The following is a 22,684-nucleotide window of genomic DNA, read 5'->3' as shown; positions in this document are numbered from 1 at the left end:
CTCCCACATAGGTTACATCCAATGGGAGGCTCTGCACTATGCCTGCTGTGTTTTCACAGAGCAGGATTAGCAATGGGACTGATGGACTGCTGCAGTTCCAGGTCCACACCCCAAAATAGTCCCACTGCATCTGCAGCAACATACCATACCCTCCAACTGTACCTTTTTAATAGGTACAGTACCTTTTTTTTATGGTCTGTACCGATTTTTAGTAGTGATGAGCGAGGTTCGGTTTTACTCGGTTTTACTCGGTTCTCAAAACGGCATCTTATTGGCTATCCAAAACACGTGACATCCGTGAGCCAATAAGATGCCGTTTTGAGAACCGAGTAAAACCGAGTAAAACCGAGTAAAACCGAATCCGCTCATCACTAATTTTTAGCTGTCCAAATTTCCATTGAAAGTATAGGAAAAGGGGCATGACCACGCCCCCTTTACCAGCGGCCACGCCCCTTTTTCGGATTTGTACTGATTTTTGTGTGTAAAATATTGGAGGGTATGACATACCCTCCAACAATTTACACATAAACATAGAAACACATTCGAAAAAGGGGCGTGGCCACGGGTACAGCCGTGTGGCTATGCCCCTTTTCCTATACTTTCAATGGAAGCTTGGGGAGTCAAAAATCAGTACAGACCATAAAAAAAGGTCCTGTACCTGCCAAAAAGGTGCAGTTGGAGGATAAGAAGCAAGTCTCTGCGCTGTAGATAGGGAAAAAATATACTTTTACTGCAGCATCCTATGTCCTGCTGCCAGTCCACCTGCCCCCTCCGGCATCAACAATCCCCACTCCCTAGCCGCGGCGCAGGTGGAACAAAAGCTGCTGCGGCCACCGGCATAGATATGTATGAAAGCGGTGCAGCGGAAGGCTTTCATAGCCTTCCCTGCGCCGCATACTCTCTGAGCCTCCTCCGCGCGTGATGTCACAGAAGTGCCTCCCCACCACAGCCGCGCGCAGATCCCCAAAGGTCCTGACTCCGCAACACAGCACCTGGGCTGCCGGCCTGGAAGCCCCGAGATGGCTAATGTAACGGATAGAGTGGGTGATATCGTGGAGGGTAATGTCTGGACGCTGAATCAATGTAAAAGGTGACAGTGCTGTGCAGTGCAGTGGGTGTGCAGTCAGGGCCGGTGCTAGGGTGTTCGGCGCCCCTCTGCAAACTATACATTTGCACCCTCGCATACTTTACAAAGGCACAGCACACATAATACCCCCTGTAGTAGAAACACACATGTAACGCCCCCTGTACCAGTGACGCTTACACACGTAACGCCCCCCCTGTACCAGTGATGCTTACAGAAGAAACACCCCCTGTAGCAGTGACGCTTATACACGTAACGCCCCCTGTACCAGTGACGCTTATACACGTAACGCCCCCTGTACCAGTGACACTTACACACGTAACGCCCCCCTGTACCAGTGTCGCTTACACACGTAACGCCCCACTGTACCAGTGGCGCTTAGACACGTAACGCCCCCCATAGCAGTGACGCTTACACACGTAACGCCCCCCATAGCAGTGACGCTTACACACGTAATGCCCTCTGTACCTGTGCCGCTTAGACACGTAATGCCCCCTGTACCAGTGCCGCTTAGACACGTAACGCCCTCTGTACCAGTGCCGCTTAGACACGTAACGCCCCCTGTACAAGTGCCGCTTACACACGTAACGCTCCCTGTACCAGTGATGCTTACACACGTAACGCCCCCTGTACCAGTGCCGCTTACACACATAATGCCCCCTGTATCAGTGCCACTTACACACGTAATGCCCCCTGTACCAGTGCCGCTTACACACATAACGCATACTGTACCAGTGACGCTTACACACATTATGCCGCAGTCACACATACACACACACACAACAGACACACACATATATATATATAAATATATATATATAAAAACACATACTGTACATACATTACACACATACACAGTCACACATATATACAGCATACACAGACACTGTATATACACACACACACACACACACTCACTCTCTTTCCAGACACTTACCTAATGACGTCTGGCTGGCCGAAGCTGTAGCAGCTTCCCTGTAATGCGGCGCGTTGGGACACTGCTGCTAACAATTAGTGATGTGCACCGGACATTTTTCGGGTTTTGTGTTTTGGTTTTGGATTCGGTTCCGCGGCCGTGTTTTGGATTCGGACGCGTTTTGGCAAAACCTCACCGAAAATTTTTTGTCGGATTCGGGTGTGTTTTGGATTCGGGTGTTTTTTTTTCAAAAAATCCTAAAAAACAGCTTAAATCATAGAATTTGGGGGTCATTTTGATCCCATAGTATTATTAACCTCAATTACCATAATTTCCACTCATTTCCAGTCTATTCTGAACACCTCACACCTCACAATATTATTTTTAGTCCTACAATTTGCACCGAGGTCGCTGGATGGCTAAGCTAAGCGACACAAGTGGCCGACACAAACACCTGGCCCATCTAGGAGTGGCACTGCAGTGTCAGGCAGGATGGCACTTCCAAAAAATTGTCCCCAAACAGCACATGATGCAAAGAAAAAAAGAGGCGCACCAAGGTCGCTGTGTGACTAAGCTAAGCGACACAGGTGGCCGACACAAAACACCTGGCCCATCTAGTAGTGGCACTGCAGTGTCAGGCAGGATGGCACTTCAAAAAAATTGTCCCCAAACAGCACATGATGCAAAGAAAAAAAGAGGCGCACCAAGGTCGCTGTGTGACTAAGCTAAGCGACACAAGTGGCCGACACAAACACCTGACCCATCTAGGAGTGGCACTGCAGTGTCAGGCAGGATGGCACTTCCAAAAAATTGTCCCCAAACAGCACATGATGCAAAGAAAAAAAGAGGCGCACCAAGGTCGCTGGATGGCTAAGCTAAGCGACACAAGTGGCCGACACAAACACCCGGCCCATCTAGGAGTGGCACTGCAGTGTCAGGCAGGATGGCACTTCAAAAAAATTGTCCCCAAACAGCACATGATGCAAAGAAAAAAAGAGGCGCACCAAGGTCGCTGTGTGACTAAGCTAAGCGACACAAGTGGCCGACACAAACACCTGGCCCATCTAGGAGTGGCACTGCAGTGTCAGGCAGGATGGCACTTCCAAAAAATTGTCCCCAAACAGCACATGATGCAAAGAAAAAAAGAGGCGCACCAAGGTCGCTGGATGGCTAAGCTAAGCGACACAAGTGGCCGACACAAACACCTGGCCCATCTAGGAGTGGCACTGCAGTGTCAGGCAGGATGGCACTTCAAAAAAATTGTCCCCAAACAGCACATGATGCAAAGAAAAATGAAAGAAAAAAGAGGTGCAAGATGGAATTGTCCTTGGGCCCTCCCACCCACCCATATGTTGTATAAACAGGACATGCACACTTTAACGAACCCATCATTTCAGCGACAGGGTCTGCCACACGACTGTGACTGAAATGACTGGTTGGTTTGGGCCCCCACCAAAAAAGAAGCAATCAATCTCTCCTTGCACAAACTGGCTCTACAGAGGCAAGATGTCCACCTCATCATCATCCTCCGATTCCTCACCCCTTTCACTGTGTACATCCCCCTCCTCACAGATTATTAATTCGTCCCCACTGGAATCCACCATCTCAGGTCCCTGTGTACTTTCTGGAGGCAATTGCTGCTGGTGAATGTCTCCACGGAGGAATTGATTATAATTCATTTTGATGAACATCATCTTCTCCACATTTTCTGGAAGTAACCTCGTACGCCGATTGCTGACAAAGTGAGCGGCTGCACTAAACACTCTTTCGGAGTACACACTGGAGGGAGGGCAACTTAGGTAGAATAAAGCCAGTTTGTGCAAGGGCCTCCAAATTGCCTCTTTTTCCTGCCAGTATACGTACGGACTGTCTGACGTGCCTACTTGGATGCGGTCACTCATATAATCCTCCACCATTCTTTCAATGGTGAGAGAATCATATGCAGTGACAGTAGACGACATGTCAGTAATCGTTGGCAGGTCCTTCAGTCCGGACCAGATGTCAGCACTCGCTCCAGACTGCCCTGCATCACCGCCAGCGGGTGGGCTCGGAATTCTGAGCCTTTTCCTCGCACCCCCAGTTGCGGGAGAATGTGAAGGAGGAGCTGTTGACGGGTCACGTTCCGCTTGACTTGACAATTTTCTCACCAGCAGGTCTTTGAACCTCTGCAGACTTGTGTCTGCCGGAAAGAGAGATACAACGTAGGTTTTAAATCTAGGATCGAGCACGGTGGCCAAAATGTAGTGCTCTGATTTCAACAGATTGACCACCCGTGAATCCTGGTTAAGCGAATTAAGGGCTCCATCCACAAGTCCCACATGCCTAGCGGAATCGCTCTGTTTTAGCTCCTCCTTCAATGTCTCCAGCTTCTTTTGCAAAATCCTGATGAGGGGAATGACCTGACAGGCTGGCAGTGTCTGAACTGACTTCACGTGTGGCAAGTTCAAAGGGTTGCAGAACCTTGCACAACGTTGAAATCATTCTCCACTGCGCTTGAGTCAGGTGCATTCCCCCTCCTTTGCCTATATCGTGGGCAGATGTATAGGCTTGAATGGCCTTTTGCTGCTCCTCCATCCTCTGAAGCATATAGACGGTTGATTTCCACCTCGTTACCACCTCTTGCTTCAGATGATGGCAGGGCAGGTTCAGGAATGTTTGGTGGTGCTCCAGTCTTCTGTACGCAGTGCCTGAATGCCGAAAGTGGCCCGCAATTCTTCGGGCCACCGACAGCATCTCTTGCACGCCCCTGTCGTTTTTTAAATAATTCTGCACCACCAAATACAATGTATGTGTAAAACATGGGACGTGCTGGAATTTGCCCAGATGTAATGCACGCACAATATTGCTGGCGTTGTCCGATGTCACAAATCCCCAGGAGAGTCCAATTGGGGTAAGCCATTCTGCGATGATTTTCCTCAGTTCCCGTAAGAGGTCGTCAGCTGTGTGCCTCTTATGGAAAGCGGTGATACAAAGCGTAGCCTGAATAGGAACGAGTTGGCGTTTGCGAGATGCTGCTACTGGTGCCGCCGCTGCTGTTCTTGCTGCGGGAGGCAATATATCTACCCAGTGGGCTGTCACAGTCATATAGTCCTGAGTCTGCCCTGCTCCACTTGTCCACATGTCCGTGGTTAAGTGGACATTGGGTACAACTGCATTTTTTAGGACACTGGTGAGTCTTTTTCTGAGGTCTGTGTACATTTTCGGTATCGCCTGCCTAGAGAAATGGAACCTAGATGGTATTTGGTACCGGGGACACAGTACCTCAATCAAGTCTATAGTTGCCTCTGAATTAACGATGGATACCGGAACCACGTTTCTCACCGCCCAGGCTGCCAAGGCCTGAGTTATCTGCTTTGCAGCAGGATGACTGCTGTGATATTTCATCTTCCTCGCAAAGGACTGTTGGACAGTCAATTGCTTACTGGAAGTAGTGCAAGTGGTCTTCCGACTTCCCCTCTGGGATGACGATCGACTCCCAGCAGCAACAACAGCAGTGCCAGCAGCAGTAGGCGTTACACTCAAGGATGCATCGGAGGAATCCCAGGCAGGAGAGGACTCGTCAGACTTGACAGTGACATGGCCTGCAGGACTATTGGCTTTCCTGGGTAAGGAGGAAATTGACACTGAGGGAGTTGGTGGTGTGGTTTGCAGGAGCTTGGTTACAAAAGGAAGGGATTTAGTGGTCAGTGGACTGCTTCCGCTGTCACCCAAAGTTTTTGAACTTGTCACTGACTTATGATGAATTCGCTGCAGGTGACGTATAAGGGAGGATGTTCCGAGGTGGTTAACGTCCTTACCCCTACTTATTACAGCTTGACAAAGGCAACACACGGCTTGACACCTGTTGTCCGCATTTGTGTTGAAATAATTCCACACCGAAGAGGTGATTTTTTTTGTATTTTGACCAGGCATGTCAATGGCCATATTCGTCCCACGGACAACAGGTGTCTCCCCGGGTGCCTGACTTAAACAAACCACCTCACCATCAGAATCCTCCTTGTCAATTTCCTCCCCAGCGCCAGCAACACCCATATCCTCATCCTGGTGTACTTCAACAGTGACATCTTCAATTTGACTATCAGGAACTGGACTGCGGGTGCTCCTTCCAGCACTTGCAGGGGGCGTGCAAATGGTGGAAGGCGCAAGCTCTTCCCGTCAAGTGTTGGTAAGGTCAGGCATCGCAACCGACACAATTGGACTCTCCTTGGGGATTTGTGATTTAGAAGAACGCACAGTTCTTTGCTGTGCTTTTGCCAGCTTAAGTCTTTTCATTTTTCTAGCGAGAGGATGAGTGCTTCCATCCTCATGTGAAGCTGAACCACTAGCCATGAACATAGGCCAGGGCCTCAGCCGTTCCTTGCCACTCCGTGTCGTAAATGGCATATTGGCAAGTTTACGCTTCTCCTCAGACTATTTTAATTTTGATTTTTGGGTCATTTTACTGAACTTTTGTTTTTTGGATTTTACATGCTCTCTACTATGACATTGGGCATCGCCTTGGCAGACGACGTTGATGGCATTTCATCGTCTCGGCCAGGACTAGTGGCAGCAGCTTCAGCACGAGGTGGAAGTGGATCTTGATCTTTCCCTATTTTAACCTCCACATTTTTGTTCTCCATTTTTTAATGTGTGGAATTATATGCCAGTATCAATAGCAATGGCCTACTACTATATTTACTGCGCACAACTGAAATGCACCACAGGTATGGATGGATAGTATACTTGACGAGACAGAGGTAGGTACAGCAGTGGCCTACCGTACTGCTATATATAGTATACTGGTGGTCACTGTGTCAGCAAACTGCAAAACTAAAATGCACCACAGGTATAAAATGTAGATGGATAGTATACTTAATGGATGACGACACAGAGGTAGGTACAGCAGTGGCCTACCGTACTGCTATATATAGTATACTGGTGGTCACTGTGTCAGCAAACTGCAAAACTAAAATGCACCACAGGTATAGAATGTATATGGATAGTATACTTAATGGATGACGAGACAGAGGTAGGTACAGCAGTGGCCTACCGTACTGCTATATATAGTATACTGGTGGTCACTGTGTCAGCAAACTGCAAAACTAAAATGCACCACAGGTATAGAATGTAGATGGATAGTATACTTAATGGATGACGACACAGAGGTAGGTACAGCAGTGGCCTACCGTACTGCTATATATAGTATACTGGTGGTCACTGTGTCAGCAAACTGCAAAACTAAAATGCACCACAGGTATAAAATGTAGATGGATAGTATACTTAATGAATGACGACACAGAGGTAGGTACAGCAGTGGCCTACCGTACTGCTATATATAGTATACTGGTGGTCACTGTGTCAGCAAACTGCAAAACTAAAATGCACCACAGGTATAGAATGTAGATGGATAGTATACTTAATGACGACACAGAGGTAGGCACAGCAGTGGCCTTCCGTATCGTACTGCTATATATAGTATACTGGTGGTCACTGTGTCAGCAAAACTCTGCACTGTACTCCTCCTATATAATATTAATTATACTGGTGGTCCCCAGTCCCCACAATAAAGCAGCACACTGAGCACAGATATGGAGTGTTTTTCAGGCAGACAACGTATACTGGTGGTCACTGTCAGCAAAACTCTTCACTGTACTCCTGCTATATAATACAGCTGCTCCCCAGTCCCCACAATTTAGCAGTGTGAGCACAGATATATTGGGGGTAATTCCAAGTTGATCGCAGCAGGATTTTTGATAGCAATTGGGCAAAACCATGTGCACTGCAGGGGAGGCAGATTTAACATGTGCAGAGAGAGTTAGATTTGGGTGTGGTGTGTTCAATCTGCAATCTCATTTGCAGTGTAAAAATAAAGCAGCCAGTATTTACCCTGCACAGAAACAAAATAACCCACCCAAATCTAACTCTCTCTGCAAATGTTATATCTGCCTCCCCTGCAGTGCAGCAAATGGTTTTGCCCAATTGCTATCAAAAATCCTGCTGCGATCAACTTGGAATTACCCCCATTATGCAGAACACTGAGAACAGATATGGTATGGAGCGTTTTTTTCAGGCAGAGAACGGATAAAAACTGGTGGTCACTTATCAGCAAAACTCTGCACTGTACTCCTCCTAACAGCTGCTCCCCAGTCCTCCCCACAATTAAGCAATAAGGCAATCAAGTTCAACAATAAATGGAGAGGATGCCAGCCACGTCCTCTCCCTATCATCTCCAATGCACGAGTGAAAATGGCGGCGATGCGCGGCTGCTTATATAGAATCCGAATCTCGCGAGAATCCGACAGCGGGATGATGACGTTCGGGCGCGCTCGGGTTAGCCGAGCCATACGGGAGAATCCGAGTATGCCTCGGACCCGTGTAAAATGGGTGAAGTTCGGGGGGGTTCGGTTTCCGAGAAACCGAACCCGCTCATCTCTGCTAACAATAGTGACTGGCTGCTGTGCGAGTCTCCGGGAGAGCCACTGCCAAAGGGAGAACAGCAGCTTAGCTGCTTCCAGGAGGAGAAGCATCACCCTCCCTTCCCCCACTCACATTACCTCCGGGCCCCATCCGCGGCACCCCCACACTCCCCCTCCAGCACCCACGGTAGCTCCAGACCCCCTCCCCCACCCGCAGCAACCCCGCACCCGCCCCTCCCGCCGCACCACCACATTCGCCCTACCCGGGGCACCCCCACAACTGCTCCTCCCCCACCCGTGGTGGCTACGGACCCCCACCTGCGGCACCACCGCAACCACCCCTCCCCCTCCTGCGGCACCCCCGGATCCCATCTGCGTCTTCCCCGCACTCGCCACTCCCCCAGCCAAAGCACCTACTAGGTGATTCATCAGGCCCTGCGTGCGCTGTTCACGCCATTGCAAGGGGCTTCCACCCCTTAACCATTGCACGCCCTTTGTCTGTGCAATATTTAAACACTCACACAATTATGATTGGATGTAATACTCCATATAATAAAAATATTGCATGCCACAAGGGTGTGCAAGGAGCGTAGACCCTTACGACGGTGTGAAGAGCGCCCGTAGGGCGCGATAAATCACCTAGTGTATATATATATATATATATATATATATATATATATATATAGTTTTCTCTTTTTTGTTAATGATTGTCTAGTGTTGGGCAACATACTTTATTTACATGATAAAAATATTTTAAGAGAATTTTTGTTGAATTGAGGAATCTTTATTTAACGGGTATTATTTATATAGCCACAGTCCATTTAGTCTGAATCTACATTATCATATCTATTTTGCTGGGTGTACAACTTGTGGGTGGTGCAGGGCCTCATTATCGAAAATGATGTACAGTACCAGGCAAACTAGGATAGTGCTTACGACTTAAAACTGTTACAAAGTTCAAAGAATTGTGGGGAAATGTATCAAACATTCGAAACACGACAAGTGGAGATGTTGCGCATATCAACCAATAATATTCTAGATATTATATTATTTTATAGAATGTACTAGATAAATAATAGCTAGAATCTGATTGGTTGCTATAGCAACTGATTGGTTTCTAATATGATAGATATCTCCTCAAATTACTGTGAATATACTGTATGATTGTTTTATCATTATAAAAGCCAACTAGTGCAGCTTGATTATAATTTACTTCTGTACTGACAATAATCTACTATCCTGCCACAGAGCTACAGTATATGTACAAGCCATACAAGATAATGGAATGGCTAATTGAATTTTAACGAGCCTACATATGGTGGAATGCTTATGTCCCAGTAGCCTTGGTCAGGCCCTGCCAGTTCCTCTTGGTATTTACAGATGGCGGTGGATCACTTCTTACTGACAGTACATTGTCAGGACGTCCTTTTGGTTCCCCCTGATTAGTAGGACAGGAGGTCTCAGGTCTTGTGACAGGGTCTCCAGCCAAGCCATATACAGAGAGCTGGGACATTTCCCCTTTCTAGCAATGGGCATTGTTCTGGAAGACATAAGACATTTGTCAGTGGTGAATGTCTGACACCTGAGTCATTTCGCAAATAATTACCAAAGGTGAGATCTTTTGATGGACACAAATATAATATTAGCACCAAGTGAGTTATTGTGACTGGCGTGGCATCTCATACATTTTATTACTTACCTATACTAAGTGACTCTTAGGTCTTAGAAATTGTGTCATTCTTACATGGCTCCCCCTGAAATTTTCCCTTGGGGTGCACTAATTTATGTGTAATTGGAAATTCCATGAGGTAACTGTGGAGAATATGGTATTGGGTCTGTAGCTATTCAAAAAGGGGTGAGTATTTACACTGGGCCTGACTCGGATGTATTGGGCCTGACTCAGATGTGGACTCGGATGCACTGGGCCTGACTCAGATGCACTGGGCCTGACTCAGATGTGGATGCAGAAGCACTGGGCCTGACTGAGATGCACTGGGCCTGACTCAGATGTGGATACAGAAGCACTGGGCCTGACTGAGATGCACTGGGCCTGACTCAGGTGTGGATACAGAAGCACTGGGCCTGACTGAGATGCGCTGGGCCTGACTCAGGTGTGGATGCAGAAGCACTGGGCCTGACTGAGATGCACTGGGCCTGACTCAGATGTGGATGCAGAAGCACTGGGCCTGACTGAGATGCACTGGGCCTGACTCAGATGTGGATGCAGAAGCACTGGGCCTGACTCAGATGTGGATACAGAAGCACTGGGCCTGACTGAGATGCACTGGGCCTGACTCAGATGTGGATACAGAAGCACTGGGCCTGACTGAGATGCACTAAGCCTGACTCAGATGTGGATACAGAAGCACCTCTGCAGCATCTTTGTATGTATCATCTGCACTATAATATGCTAATACTGCAGAAGGCGCTCTTTTGAGCAGATCTACATTTTACCATCACGTTATTGAAAGAAGATGACAATTTATTTGACGTATCAGCGGTTATTTATATAATGTACATGTATTCCGCAGGACAGCACATGGAATATTTCAGTCATTCACATCAGTCCTGCCCCAGTAGAACTTACAATCTATATTCCTAACCACATATACTGTAAACCATCATATACACTAGAGTTCATTTTATGTCAGAAGCCGGTCACCTTACCAGTATGTTTTGAGGTTGTCAGAGGAAATTGGAGCCCCTGGAGGAAACCCATGCAAACCCGTAAGAACATACAACTCCACACATATACTGCCTTGGTCAGGTTGAATGAATTTTGTACGGGTATAGTACAGTGATAGGTAACAGGTGACCATGGAGCTACATGTGGTCTGTCAAGTCCTGATTGAAGCTTGGTGAAGACTAATCCCCAAATTTTTGCATCACGTGACCCTGGTGTTTGTGTGTGTGGGGGAGGGGGGCACAGCAGCTATGTACTTCATAGTCTCCTCCCTTCCTCAGCGTGACTGGGATTCCTGCTTATTTATTAATGAAATGCAAGGTCAGGGAATTTTTTCACTTATTATATAACCAGGATTAATTAGTAACTAATTTAGCAGTGTAATGTGACTGTAACTCACTCTGAGCGGTAGGTGGGGGCATGAGAAAGATCTGAGGGGCATGTAAAGACATTTTGGGATGAGGGTATGGCTGATGTGGGGGTGCTAAGGTCATCTTGATGCTGTTTTTTTCCATCACTGGAATATGCCAATCGCCAGCTTAACCCAACACAGTTGTTATAAATTAACTTTGTTTGTGCTATTTATTCAGATCTACCTACCAATAAATAGTAAAGTTTTGTGAATCGGCCATTTGATTACTCGACTTACTGGATGAACTAGACTGGACCTGCAAGTTATATATTTACATCTATGGACCAATCATGTGCTTTAGAATCAAATAAAGGGGTTGCTCTAGTGACCAGTGTGGGGCGGAGATGGTAGGGCAAAAAAAATAATAAAGTAAGAAAGAGCGAGTAACTGTGCACCTGTGTAAAACTATGCTGCACTGCAGGTGGGGCAGATGTAACGTCCAGAGAGATTTAGCCCTGCCTGCATCTGTGAAGCACTTTTAGTGATTGGGCATGGTGATTTCTTTTTTATAATTGGTATTTTATTCTTTCATTGTTATATGTGTATGAACCTTTCACATGCACTACTCTCATTACCATATAGTATTCCAATCCACTTAGTATAACTTGTATTGACCTAATTCTATCTAGCCAGGACCACCCCTCTTTGAATCACTAGGTTTCTCTAACATTATAACGGCTCTGATACAGAAGGCAGACATTAAAAAGATAGACAGGCATTAGGCCGACAGTCAAAAGGTCGACAGTCAAAAGGTTGAGGATCAAAAGGTCGACAGGGTCAAAAGGGCGACAAAAAAAAATTGGGGTGTTTCGTGTTTGTAAACATTTTACCCCAATTTTTTTTAAATGCATTTGGGTTATTACAGGTTATAGTTTGTGACATGGATAGGAAAACATACAGTTTTAGTAGATACAGTAAAAGTTGTAAAAATGTTAAAAAACCAACTAAAAACCATCTGTTGACCTTTTGACCCTGTAAACCGTTTGACCCTGTCAACCTAATGCATGTCGACAATTAGTGGTCGACCTATTGACTGTAGACCTTTTTAGTGTAGCTCTATAGACCGGATACCCATTATACTGTAACTGCCATCTGGCAATTTCCTCCTCTGGAACAATACGTTGAAGAACATAAACAGAACACTGGGTGCTTTTCCACTTCCCTATTTACGGTCACCCTTTGGCTAAATCCTGTCTTTTACTGTGAGTAACTATAATTAATTAATTAAGCTGCTACTGGAACTTCCATGCACATCCTCAGCAAAAATTTAGTATCTTCCAATGTGACACGGAGGGTCAGATTAAGCCTTTGGGGGGCCCTGAGGGAACTTAAGACAGGGGGGCCCATTCCCACTGCTCTGGCCCTCCACATCTTGTCAGCACTGCCACCCTACACATAGAAAAATAAAATCTATTATCTATCTTGTCTCATGCAAGAATAGCAGCAGCCTCTGTACTATTTACTTTGGGACAGGACTCAGGAGGACTCTCACTGTGTCTCTCTCCAGTCCCAAATGCTTTCATCAGTACACAGGACCCAGACACATCAGTATAGAATGCTGTGTATAGGGACAAGGGGAGAAAAGCTTGGATCCCTGGGTCACTTACAGCCTCCCTCCCTCTCTCCTGTAGTCGGGAAACTCGGTGCTATCCTGCTCGCATTCTGGCTGCCAGGTTCTTCCTTCTGCTGCCGCACAAAAGGGAGAGCCAGTGATGTCAATGTGCTATGGCTGGGAGGGCTCCATTGACAGAGGGAGACCCTCTCCTACACCCCCCACCCATTTAATCCGGCTCATGTCACCCTTTGTAATACAGTTGCCACCAGTTCTTCCAATTTATTTTGCAAATGCAGTTTCCCGCTCTGAATTAACCAGCATTTTCAAAGTTTCCAGGGATATTTTTCATTAACCTCAACTATGTGTGCTAATTCTAGAGGTTCTTCTCTGTGTTGCAGGTGGACGAAGAACCTTTATATAGATGCAAAACCACTAGAATTATATCCTTTTTCTGATGTGCTCTTAGATTGGGTGTCTAGTACTTTAAATAGGACACCCATGGGTGTAACGACTGGCATAACAGGAGCCCACTGTAGGGAGGGGTGGTCTTCTGTTTGCCGGCGGCCAGGCTCCCTGCGACCAGCATACCGGCGCCGGGCTCCCGCCCGCCGGCATACCAGCGTCTTTTCTCCCTCTTGGGGGTCCACGACCCCCCTGGAGGGAGAATAGATAGCGTGGCGAGCGCAGCGAGCCCGCAAGAGGCTCATTTGCGCTCATCCACCTGTCAGTATGCCGGCAGACGGGATTCCGGCGCCGGTATGCTGGTCGCCGGGAGCCCGACCGTTGGCAACACCTACTACACCCGGGAGGGAGTGTCACTAGTACTGTTCTCACCTTGCAGTTTCCAAGAGTAGCCTTTTACTATCTTCTGCATGACCCTAGCTAACAGAAACACACTATTGTGTATAAGATCACATGGGTGATATCAGGTGGTACGTAACTGAGTTATTCTATAGAAACAGTATTCCAGACTTTCTGCTAATAAGTAACATTGTTTTGGTATACTCACATGACAATTAGAGCCGCATCCCGGGAATAATCCAGTAACACCTCGTTCAATCTGATTTGTCTCAAAGTCTAAAGAGAAACATGATAGTCAGTGTACAAGTAACTATGCATGGGGCAGTATATTAGACATACAGGGGGAGATTAAAGCCTGAGAGAGAGAAAGTGGAGAGAGATAAAATACCAACCAATCAGCTACGATTTACGGTACATTTTTTTTCAATAATTGTCAGCTCAAGTAAATATACGGCCAAGCAGCATGGCATCCTGAACAGAAAAGCCTAAATACGGCCCCAACAGGCCTGCGTTCAATGCCCACAAATGGTGCGTGCCTGTCAATCACTCTGCGTGAAGGTAAAAGCAAACCATATGTATGCGCAATTTACTGATAACCCCTCAATTATTTTTACCCTTAGAGAATCTCCAACATGCAAAAATCGACCAAAAATCAGTGGAAAACACAAAATTAACCTTTAGTAAATATACAGTGCCCCATAGACTCACTTGCTTACAAATAAGCGTTAGTGTAGTGTTTACTATAAAACATGTCCATTTCATCATTACTGCTTAAAGGTCCAACACAGAGAAAAACGTTTTTTGCTCATATATTCCCAGCAATTCATTGCCCCCCAAAATCTGCTGCCTGGGATTCCCTCACTATAGGCCCCATGTGCATATGTTTGCCTTCAGACCTTGGCCTTGTTTCTAGTGATTTCCTCGTCTGAGATCTTCCATGGACAGTCCCGTCTCATCTCGTTTACTAGAGCCTCATCTCTGCAGCCGTCATTCAGCATGTATGGAGCAATAAGATCTTCAAACCGCTTCACACTGTCAACCAGAACAAGTTTAATGAACAGCAGATACTAAGGGATTACTAACCGCTAATTTTCAGTGTTTTTCCCAGTGGTAAAACCACCAGTTTAGAAGATGCCACTAACCACATCGCTGTCCCAATTTATTAAACCGTGAACAACAAACTGCTAAACAAAATGAGGTGGTTCTGATAGGCGAGACAGGAAAAAAAAGAAAAAGAAAAAAGAATGCTGTTTGTGCTATATGGTCAAACAGAAAGTGAGGAATACATATGGGGGGCAGGGCAAGACTGGCTATCTGGGGGATCCGGTCTGAAGATAGACACTGTCTAGGTCGACAATGTTTAGGTCGAACACTATAGGTCGACAGTCACTAGGTCGACAGGGTCTGAAGGTCAACAGGGTTTCTAGGTCGACATGTGCTAGGTCAACAGGTCGACATGAGTTTTTCAAAAAATGTTTCTTTTTTTTTTCTTTTTCATACTTAACGATCCACGTGGACTACGATTGGAACGGTAATCTGTGCCGAGCGAAGCGGTAGCGGAGCGAGGCACCTTGCCCAAAGTTCATGCGAGGGGACACGGTGCACTAATTGGGCTTCTCGGTCACTGTACGGAGAAAATGACACAAAAAAACATGAAAAACTCATGTCGACCGTTTGACATGTCGACCTAGAAACCCTGTCGACCTTCAGACCCTGTCGACCTATAGTGGTTGACCTAAACATTGTCGACCTAGACACCGTCGAGTTGATGATCCACACCCCTATCTGGCCAGAAGGGCTGATGGCCTGTAGGGCTGGTGCAGTCACACAGGGCTGGGCAAGCAGAGCAGGCTTCCAGGCTCGCTGTTGTCCCCGTAATATCATAAATGATTTATGCCACCTTATTTAATATATGATGATTGTCCTTGTGTAAGTGTGATTATTTGTGTCTGAATGACCAGATAGATGTAGTGGTTTTACGGCGACTTTGACCAAAGCACTGACAATTTGCCTATTTGTAAACTGCAAGGCATCGCTGGTGGTTTGGGTATGTCCATCCAGACGGTTAAATAGTAAATTTAACGCTTTGGATGCCAAAAACTCTAGTGATGTGCGTTACTTTCAAATCCCTGGCAAAACCAGCATTTACAGTAGTAAGTTTACTTCTGAAGGTCATTTACAAGGTGCAAAAACACAGATTTGCTGTGGTATGTACGTGAGGATGCAGGTATGAATAACCCATGCTTCTGTAGGGGCCTGGAATGCAGGGGAAGAGTAACCATACCCCCAAGATGCTCATGGCACACATCACAGATAGTTAATGGACATGGTGGCATAGCCACGCCCCCTCCTTTGGCCACCCTCCTCAGCTCCCGGGCCCGCTGGAAGTCTCAGCAGCCCTAGCTATTCATACATGTTTAAAGTGACAAATAATTAAGCTAGTAGAGCTATGACCAGCAATGACTCTTTTATGTATATAGTAAAGGCCTATCTCTAGTGTAAACAAGTAGTAGGACTAGGGTCGGACTGGCCAAGCAGGGGATCAGGCAAATCTGTAATGGCGCAGGCCCAAAGTGTACACAGATCTTGAGTCCATTTTGGACGGTAATGGCTGGCCTAGTTCCCACTTCCCCTAAAGTAACACAGGGCCTGATCTTCTGTAGCTCTGCTGGCTAGAGACGGCCATTCCAGCTGTGGGGCATGGCGGGCAATCAGGAACAGGAGGGAGCAGGACTGAACTGTGTGGTGGGGTCGAGGCTAAGCTTCACGGCTGATATGTCACAACCCCCTACCCCCCCTAAAAAATAATAAATAAATAAGAAGCAAACAATTGCTGTGTGGCTACCATAGATGGTGGAGAACCAACAGATCACCACTATCAATTGCAAAACCAAAGACCATCTGTGGCAATCCATATGATGGCCATCTCTACTGCAAGTTGCTGTCAAATTTCTTGGTCCTGTCCCTGTGTAGCACTGTAGGAAAATAAAGTATGAGGAAACCTGTAATGTGGGTACTAAGCTGCTGTGAGGGGAAGGGGAGCATCTGCGGCAGACATTTGTGCAGGGGAGGTGTTATGTGCGAGCAAGGCTGCTCGGGGGGGAGGCAAGTGTGGGAAGCAGGGGGGCATGTTTGGGAAAAGACACCGGTCAGGGACATGCTAATAGGGAAGGTTTAGGCTAGTTATTTAAAAGTACAAGAGATTCAGTTTTTCAAGAGGCAGTTTATTTGAAGGTTTGGGGGCTAATATTGAATGTGATACTTAGTTTCTGGGGACTGGTTACTATTTATTAAATGTGAACACTAATTATTCAATGTGCATTGTTTGGGTCCATGTGTGCTACTGATTTAACATTGGTCCTGTGTTGTGGGAGCAAGGCCTTTAGAGTTTACTAAATGCCTTTCCATATTTCATATATCTCTCTCTTTTTCCAAACAGGGCCTCAACATTCCAGGTCCCAGACAAGCAGACATCAGGTAGTGAATTCTGCAGGAACGGGTGGGAGAGAGTGGGACAGTCTGCAGGAATGGGTGGGAGAGAGTGGGACAGTCTGTCCTGCCACTGGTGGGGTAGCCATGATTTTGGAAGGCTACCCTACTCAGTCAGAACTGTAAAGACAGTTGGGAGTTATGTCCTGCTGCACAGTGGTTTACTCATAAAGGGCAAGCTGTGTGCTCCTAGCAGAATCAGAGACCGTATTGTCCATGTATGTCAAGTGGAAGAGAAGAGGTCGGAGAGTAGCCTTATGGTGGTTACAATGATACCCATACCCCTTTCACTATTCTAAAATCAATCCAGTGATGTGACTGGGGAAGGTATTCTCTTTTCCATCTGCTGCTTTGGTGGCTGGCCACACCCTCTCTAAAGTGACTGGCCACACCCCTTCACCTTTACCTAGCCATCCTTCAGCCAGCCTTACCATTGCAATCCCCTGGTGGGTCCCTCATGCCCCAGTCCATACATGGAATAGGGTTTCTCAAGCTTTAAAAAAAAAAAACAGACCCCTATATATGAATTACTGGCAAAGCAAGAGTTAATGCTGTCTGTAATTATTTGTCTACTATATAGGAGATACAGCTCACTTTCTACGTATAACAATATTTTAATGCACTATAGAATGGAGACTTAAATCTGGATTATATATAATTTCCCAGCAAAACGAGAATTAATGTTGTTTTCACTAGGCTGCTAGTGTGCAGTAGTGAGCGCATGATACTTGTGACTGGTGAGCCCTATTTTGTACAGGAAGAACATTTTGTGCAGCAGAAATCTCTAGTGTATTGCTATTCTTTAGAGAAACCAGGGGGATTTTTGGGATGTTTGAAATGTGCGCAGGGCAGCTTTAACAAGTGTAAATTGTCTAATGGTATGCCACCACACCCCACAAAAACAGAAATTCAATACAGAAGGAAGACAGTTTTTTCTCAGTATAAGCGCCCAGTATGGATATCAAATGAAAATAAAATATACGTCCCTTAAGGGTAGTCAAAATGGAGATCCTCAGTAGTTCAGCGAAAGTTCTCAGTTGATGTAATTTAGTGTCCAGTCATTGTTACATGGAAAAAAACAGAACATACAATGTGTACTATTGTTTCTTAAATGGTATTCAAAGAAAGTCCTTTTATCCCATCAGCATAATAGGAAAGCAGTGACATGAATAAGGGGTCTGTGTAGAGTGCGTACCCCAACTCACACTGGGAAGAACGAATGTGTGCACATAAAGGTTTCTTTTTAAAACTCTTCTCCCTTTCTGTGTGTCTTCCACCAAAAAGTATGCATAGTTGAGCATACCTAAACTCACTTAAAAGTGAAGATGCGACAAGTGTATAAAGGTGTCTTTCACATATACTTCTATGACAAAATAAAGATGCGTACCACACTCACAGAATGAAGTGTGGAGATATTCCTATCAAGGTATCTTTTGGATCCCCAGATGTTTCGGACCTCAAGATGCCAGTGCGTATTTGGACAGTTATAAATCCAAAAAGACAAAAATGGTGCCAATCAATCCATTTTAAAAAAAAGGTTTTAATTGATACAAAATCCCATAGCCGGGAGAAGGGTACATACAAATAAAAACACTCCACAAAAGAAGAATAAAAATATGGAAGCTAGAATTTGCAGACACAAAAACGTTTTTTTCTAAAAAATCTTGTATTCCGTATAAGATGCATCAAGTGATAAAAATACCTTGAAGGCTGGTTTTTAGGAGTTGCACAGTGCCCAAAGTTGTCACTTTGGGCACTGTGCAACTCCTAAAAACCAGCCTTCAAGGTATTTTTATCACTTGATGCATCTTATACGGAATACAAGATTTTTTAGAAAAAAACGTTTTTGTGTCTGCAAATTCTAGCTTCCATATTTTTATTCTTCTTTTGTGGAGTGTTTTTATTTGTATGTACCCTTCTCCCGGCTATGGGATTTTGTATCAATTAAAACCTTTTTTTAAAAATGGATTGATTGGCACCATTTTTGTCTTTTTGGATTTATAACTGTCCAAATACGCACTGGCATCTTGAGGTCCGAAACATCTGGGGATCCAAAAGATACCTTGATAGGAATATCTCCACACTTCATTCTGTGAGTGTGGTACGCATCTTTATTTTGACATAGAAGTATATGTGAAAGACACCTTTATACACTTGTCGCATCTTCACTTTTAAGTGAGTTTAGGTATGCTCATCTATGCATACTTTTTGGTGGAAGACACACAGAAAGGGTGAAGAGTTTTAAAAAGAAACCTTTATGTGCACACATTCGTTCTTCCCAGTGTGAGTTGGGGTACGCACTCTACACAGACCCCTTATTCATGTCACTGCTTTCCTATTATGCTGATGGGATAAAAGGACTTTCTTTGAATACCATTTAAGAAACAATAGTACACATTGTATGTTCTGTTTTTTTCCATGTAACAATGACTGGACACTAAATTACATCAACTGAGAACTTTCGCTGAACTACTGAGGATCTCCATTTTGACTACCCTTAAGGGACGTATATTTTATTTTCATTTGATATCCATACTGGGCGCTTATACTGAGAAAAAACTGTCTTCCTTCTGTATTGTATTGCTATTCTTTGTACATACCACACTGATTGTTTTTCCATGGTTAAAAACAATGGGATCCGGTCTGAAGATCGACAGTGTCTAGGTCGACAATGTTTAGGTCGACCACTATAGGTCGACAGTCACTAGGTCGACATGGATGGAAGGTCGACAGGGTTTCTAGGTCGACATGTGCTAGGTCGACAGGTCTAAAGGTCGACATGAGTTTTTCACATTTTAATTTTTTTATTTTTTTTCCATACTTAACGATCCACGTGGACTACGATTGGAACGGTAAAGTGTGCCGAGTGAAGCGGTAGCGGAAGCGAAGGCACCATGCCCGAAGCATGGCGAGCGAAGCGAGCCATGCGAGGGGACGCGGTGCACTAATTTGGGATCCCGGTCACTTTACGAAGAAAACGACAAAAAAAAACCTCATGTCGACCTTTAGACCTGTCGACCTAGCACATGTCGACCTAGAAACCCTGTCGACCTTCCATCCATGTCGATCTCGTGACTGTCGACCTATAGTGGTCGACCTAAACATTGTCGACCTAGACACTGTCGATAAAACGAACCACACCCAAAAACAATATCTATCTACCTAAATGCAACAGCGCTCCCAATGAACTTGAACACACTGTACTAAAAATATAATCACTAAGGAATTTGTCATTGGTTTCTAGTGAATTGAGCCTAACTAATATTTTGTTCCACCTACATGGCTAGCCTGAGTGTACTAGAAACTGCAGTCATGTGTGAACCTAGTTATCTGTTTAGGGTATGGGTAACACACGTCTGGGTGAGCTGGAATTAATGATTCCTTAATGCCTGTGATAAATAGGGTTTAAACTTGTCCCTATAGACAATTATGGGGGCAGAACCGTTGATGCGACAGAAGAATCAGCACACACTGGAGAAATCTTCCTTTGGCTGAGATAGACATAGAGTAGCAGGAGGTACAGTAATAAGAAAAGAAGCCCTCTCTATGAAAAGTGTAGGTGTTGCCCATAGCAACCACTTTCTAGTTATCATTTCTTTATTGAAGTCTAGAAAATGATAGAATCTCATTGGTTTATATGGCCATCACCAGCACTTATCTCTTTTAGAAGCTTTAGTAAATGTGCCCTGCGGTGTCTATGAGCCAGTAGCCTAGCCAGTAGTTAACAATAAACATTAACAGTAATTAACAGTTGGCCTGGTTGCAGTGGCAATCAGTGAATGCATTGGACTCATAGCCCACCAGACTGAGCCAAGCTTTTCCCATTAGCCACCAGTCTGGGCACAGATTTGATTTACTACTTAGCCGTTAGATTCGGTCCAGCTTTTCCAGCGCTTACTAGATTGGGTTAGGCTTTGCACAGAAGCCGATACACTGGGCTCAACTTTGTTTAATAGCCAAAACAATAGGCTGCACTGAATGCTTGACACAATGGGCACTGCATTGTACATGCTCACATAGACGTGTGTAGTGGGATCCTGTTCTAGCTAAGTGGGCATGGGGGCAGGCTTCCAATCTGGGGTTGGTGGTCCAGGCTCAAAATATGCACCAGTCAATTATGTGATCTTTATCTTCTGAAAACACAGAAGAACCAAGAGGGTCATTCGGAGTTGATCGCTAGCTGCCGTTGTACGCTGCACAGCGATCATTTAAAAAAATGGCAAAACTGTGCCTGCATATGCACTGCAATGGGCACTCGTGTCGTACGGGTACAAAAAGCATCGTTGCTGTGCAATGGTTCTAGCGAAGAATCAATTCGCACAGCCGATCGCAAGGAGATTGACAGGGAGAGGAGTGTTTGGGAAAACGCTGGCGTGTCCAGGGGCAGGGCGGGTGTCTGACATCAATTCCGGGACCTTCGTCGCTGGATTCATCGCACAGGATAAGTAACTGCAGGGTTAGTCTTGTTTTGCACAAAATCTTTTTGTACCGCTCTGCTGCACAGGCGTTCGCACACTTGCAAAGTGAAAATACACTCCCCCGTGGGCGGCGACTATGTGTTTGCACGGCTGCTAAAAGTAGCTAGCGAGCGATCAACTTGGAATGAGGGCCCATATGCAGATCATTCGCGGCAGGAGTGGGATGTGCAGCCGAGTGAAGGCGATAATCTGGTAACTTCAAGGAGTATACATCCACTGTACAGTGTTAAACATCTCCCCCTAAATCAGTGTTTCGCTACCATGGTCCTCAAGGCACACCACCAGTCCAGGTTTTAAGGATAGCTATACTTGAGCACAGATGACTTGGATATATATATATATCTATTTACTAAGCACTGGATGGAGATAAAGTGGACGGAGATAAAGTACCAGCTAATCACCTCCTAACTGTCATTTTTCAAACCCAGCCTGTGAAGTGGACAGTGATTGGCTGGTCACTTATCTCACTTATCTCTGTCCACTTTATCTCCATCCAAGGCTTAGTAAATAGGTCCCTGAATTAGTATCTCAGTTATTGTAATGTAACCATCTGTGCTCAACATGGATATCCTCAAAACCTGAACCGTTAGTGTGCCTTGAGGACTGAGGTTGGGAAATCCTGCCCTAAATGCTGTAGCAAGAGGCTTGGGAGGGATTTTACCAACCTTCTAAAGAGGAGATTATTTATCATTTGCAAGGGGATGCGGTCAAAATCCCTGTAGTCGGGAATCTGACAGTCGGAAGACCAACAGCGGAATCTCAACAGGCAGAATACCAGCAGTTCCCGCCGGTAAGCAGTGGGGATAGGCTGTGGGGGAGGGGGTGGTTAGGGTTAGGTCACGGGAGGAGAGGGTTAGGGTTAAAATACTTA

At 45.6% G+C, this 22,684-nt stretch overlaps 1 protein-coding gene across 1 annotated transcript in view; it reads right to left on the bottom strand.

Moving 5' to 3' along the window:
- Positions 1 to 9,186: 9,186 nt before the first annotated feature.
- SLC12A3 (solute carrier family 12 member 3) overlaps positions 9,187 to 22,684 on the bottom strand; it is a 204,324-nt gene continuing 190,826 nt past the window's right edge. The window contains exons 24-26 of the mRNA XM_063945407.1: positions 14,743 to 14,878; positions 14,055 to 14,122; positions 9,187 to 9,935 (exon numbers count right to left, since the gene is read on the bottom strand). Of these exons, the coding sequence (XP_063801477.1) occupies positions 9,794 to 9,935; positions 14,055 to 14,122; positions 14,743 to 14,878 (346 nt within the window). The 3' untranslated portion in view covers positions 9,187 to 9,793. The remainder of the gene's footprint in view (positions 9,936 to 14,054; positions 14,123 to 14,742; positions 14,879 to 22,684) is intronic.

Source organism: Pseudophryne corroboree, chromosome 11 (assembly GCF_028390025.1).
Source record: "Pseudophryne corroboree isolate aPseCor3 chromosome 11, aPseCor3.hap2, whole genome shotgun sequence".
Lineage (NCBI taxonomy): Eukaryota > Metazoa > Chordata > Amphibia > Anura > Myobatrachidae > Pseudophryne > Pseudophryne corroboree.
This window is presented reverse-complemented; position numbering and strand designations above follow the sequence as displayed.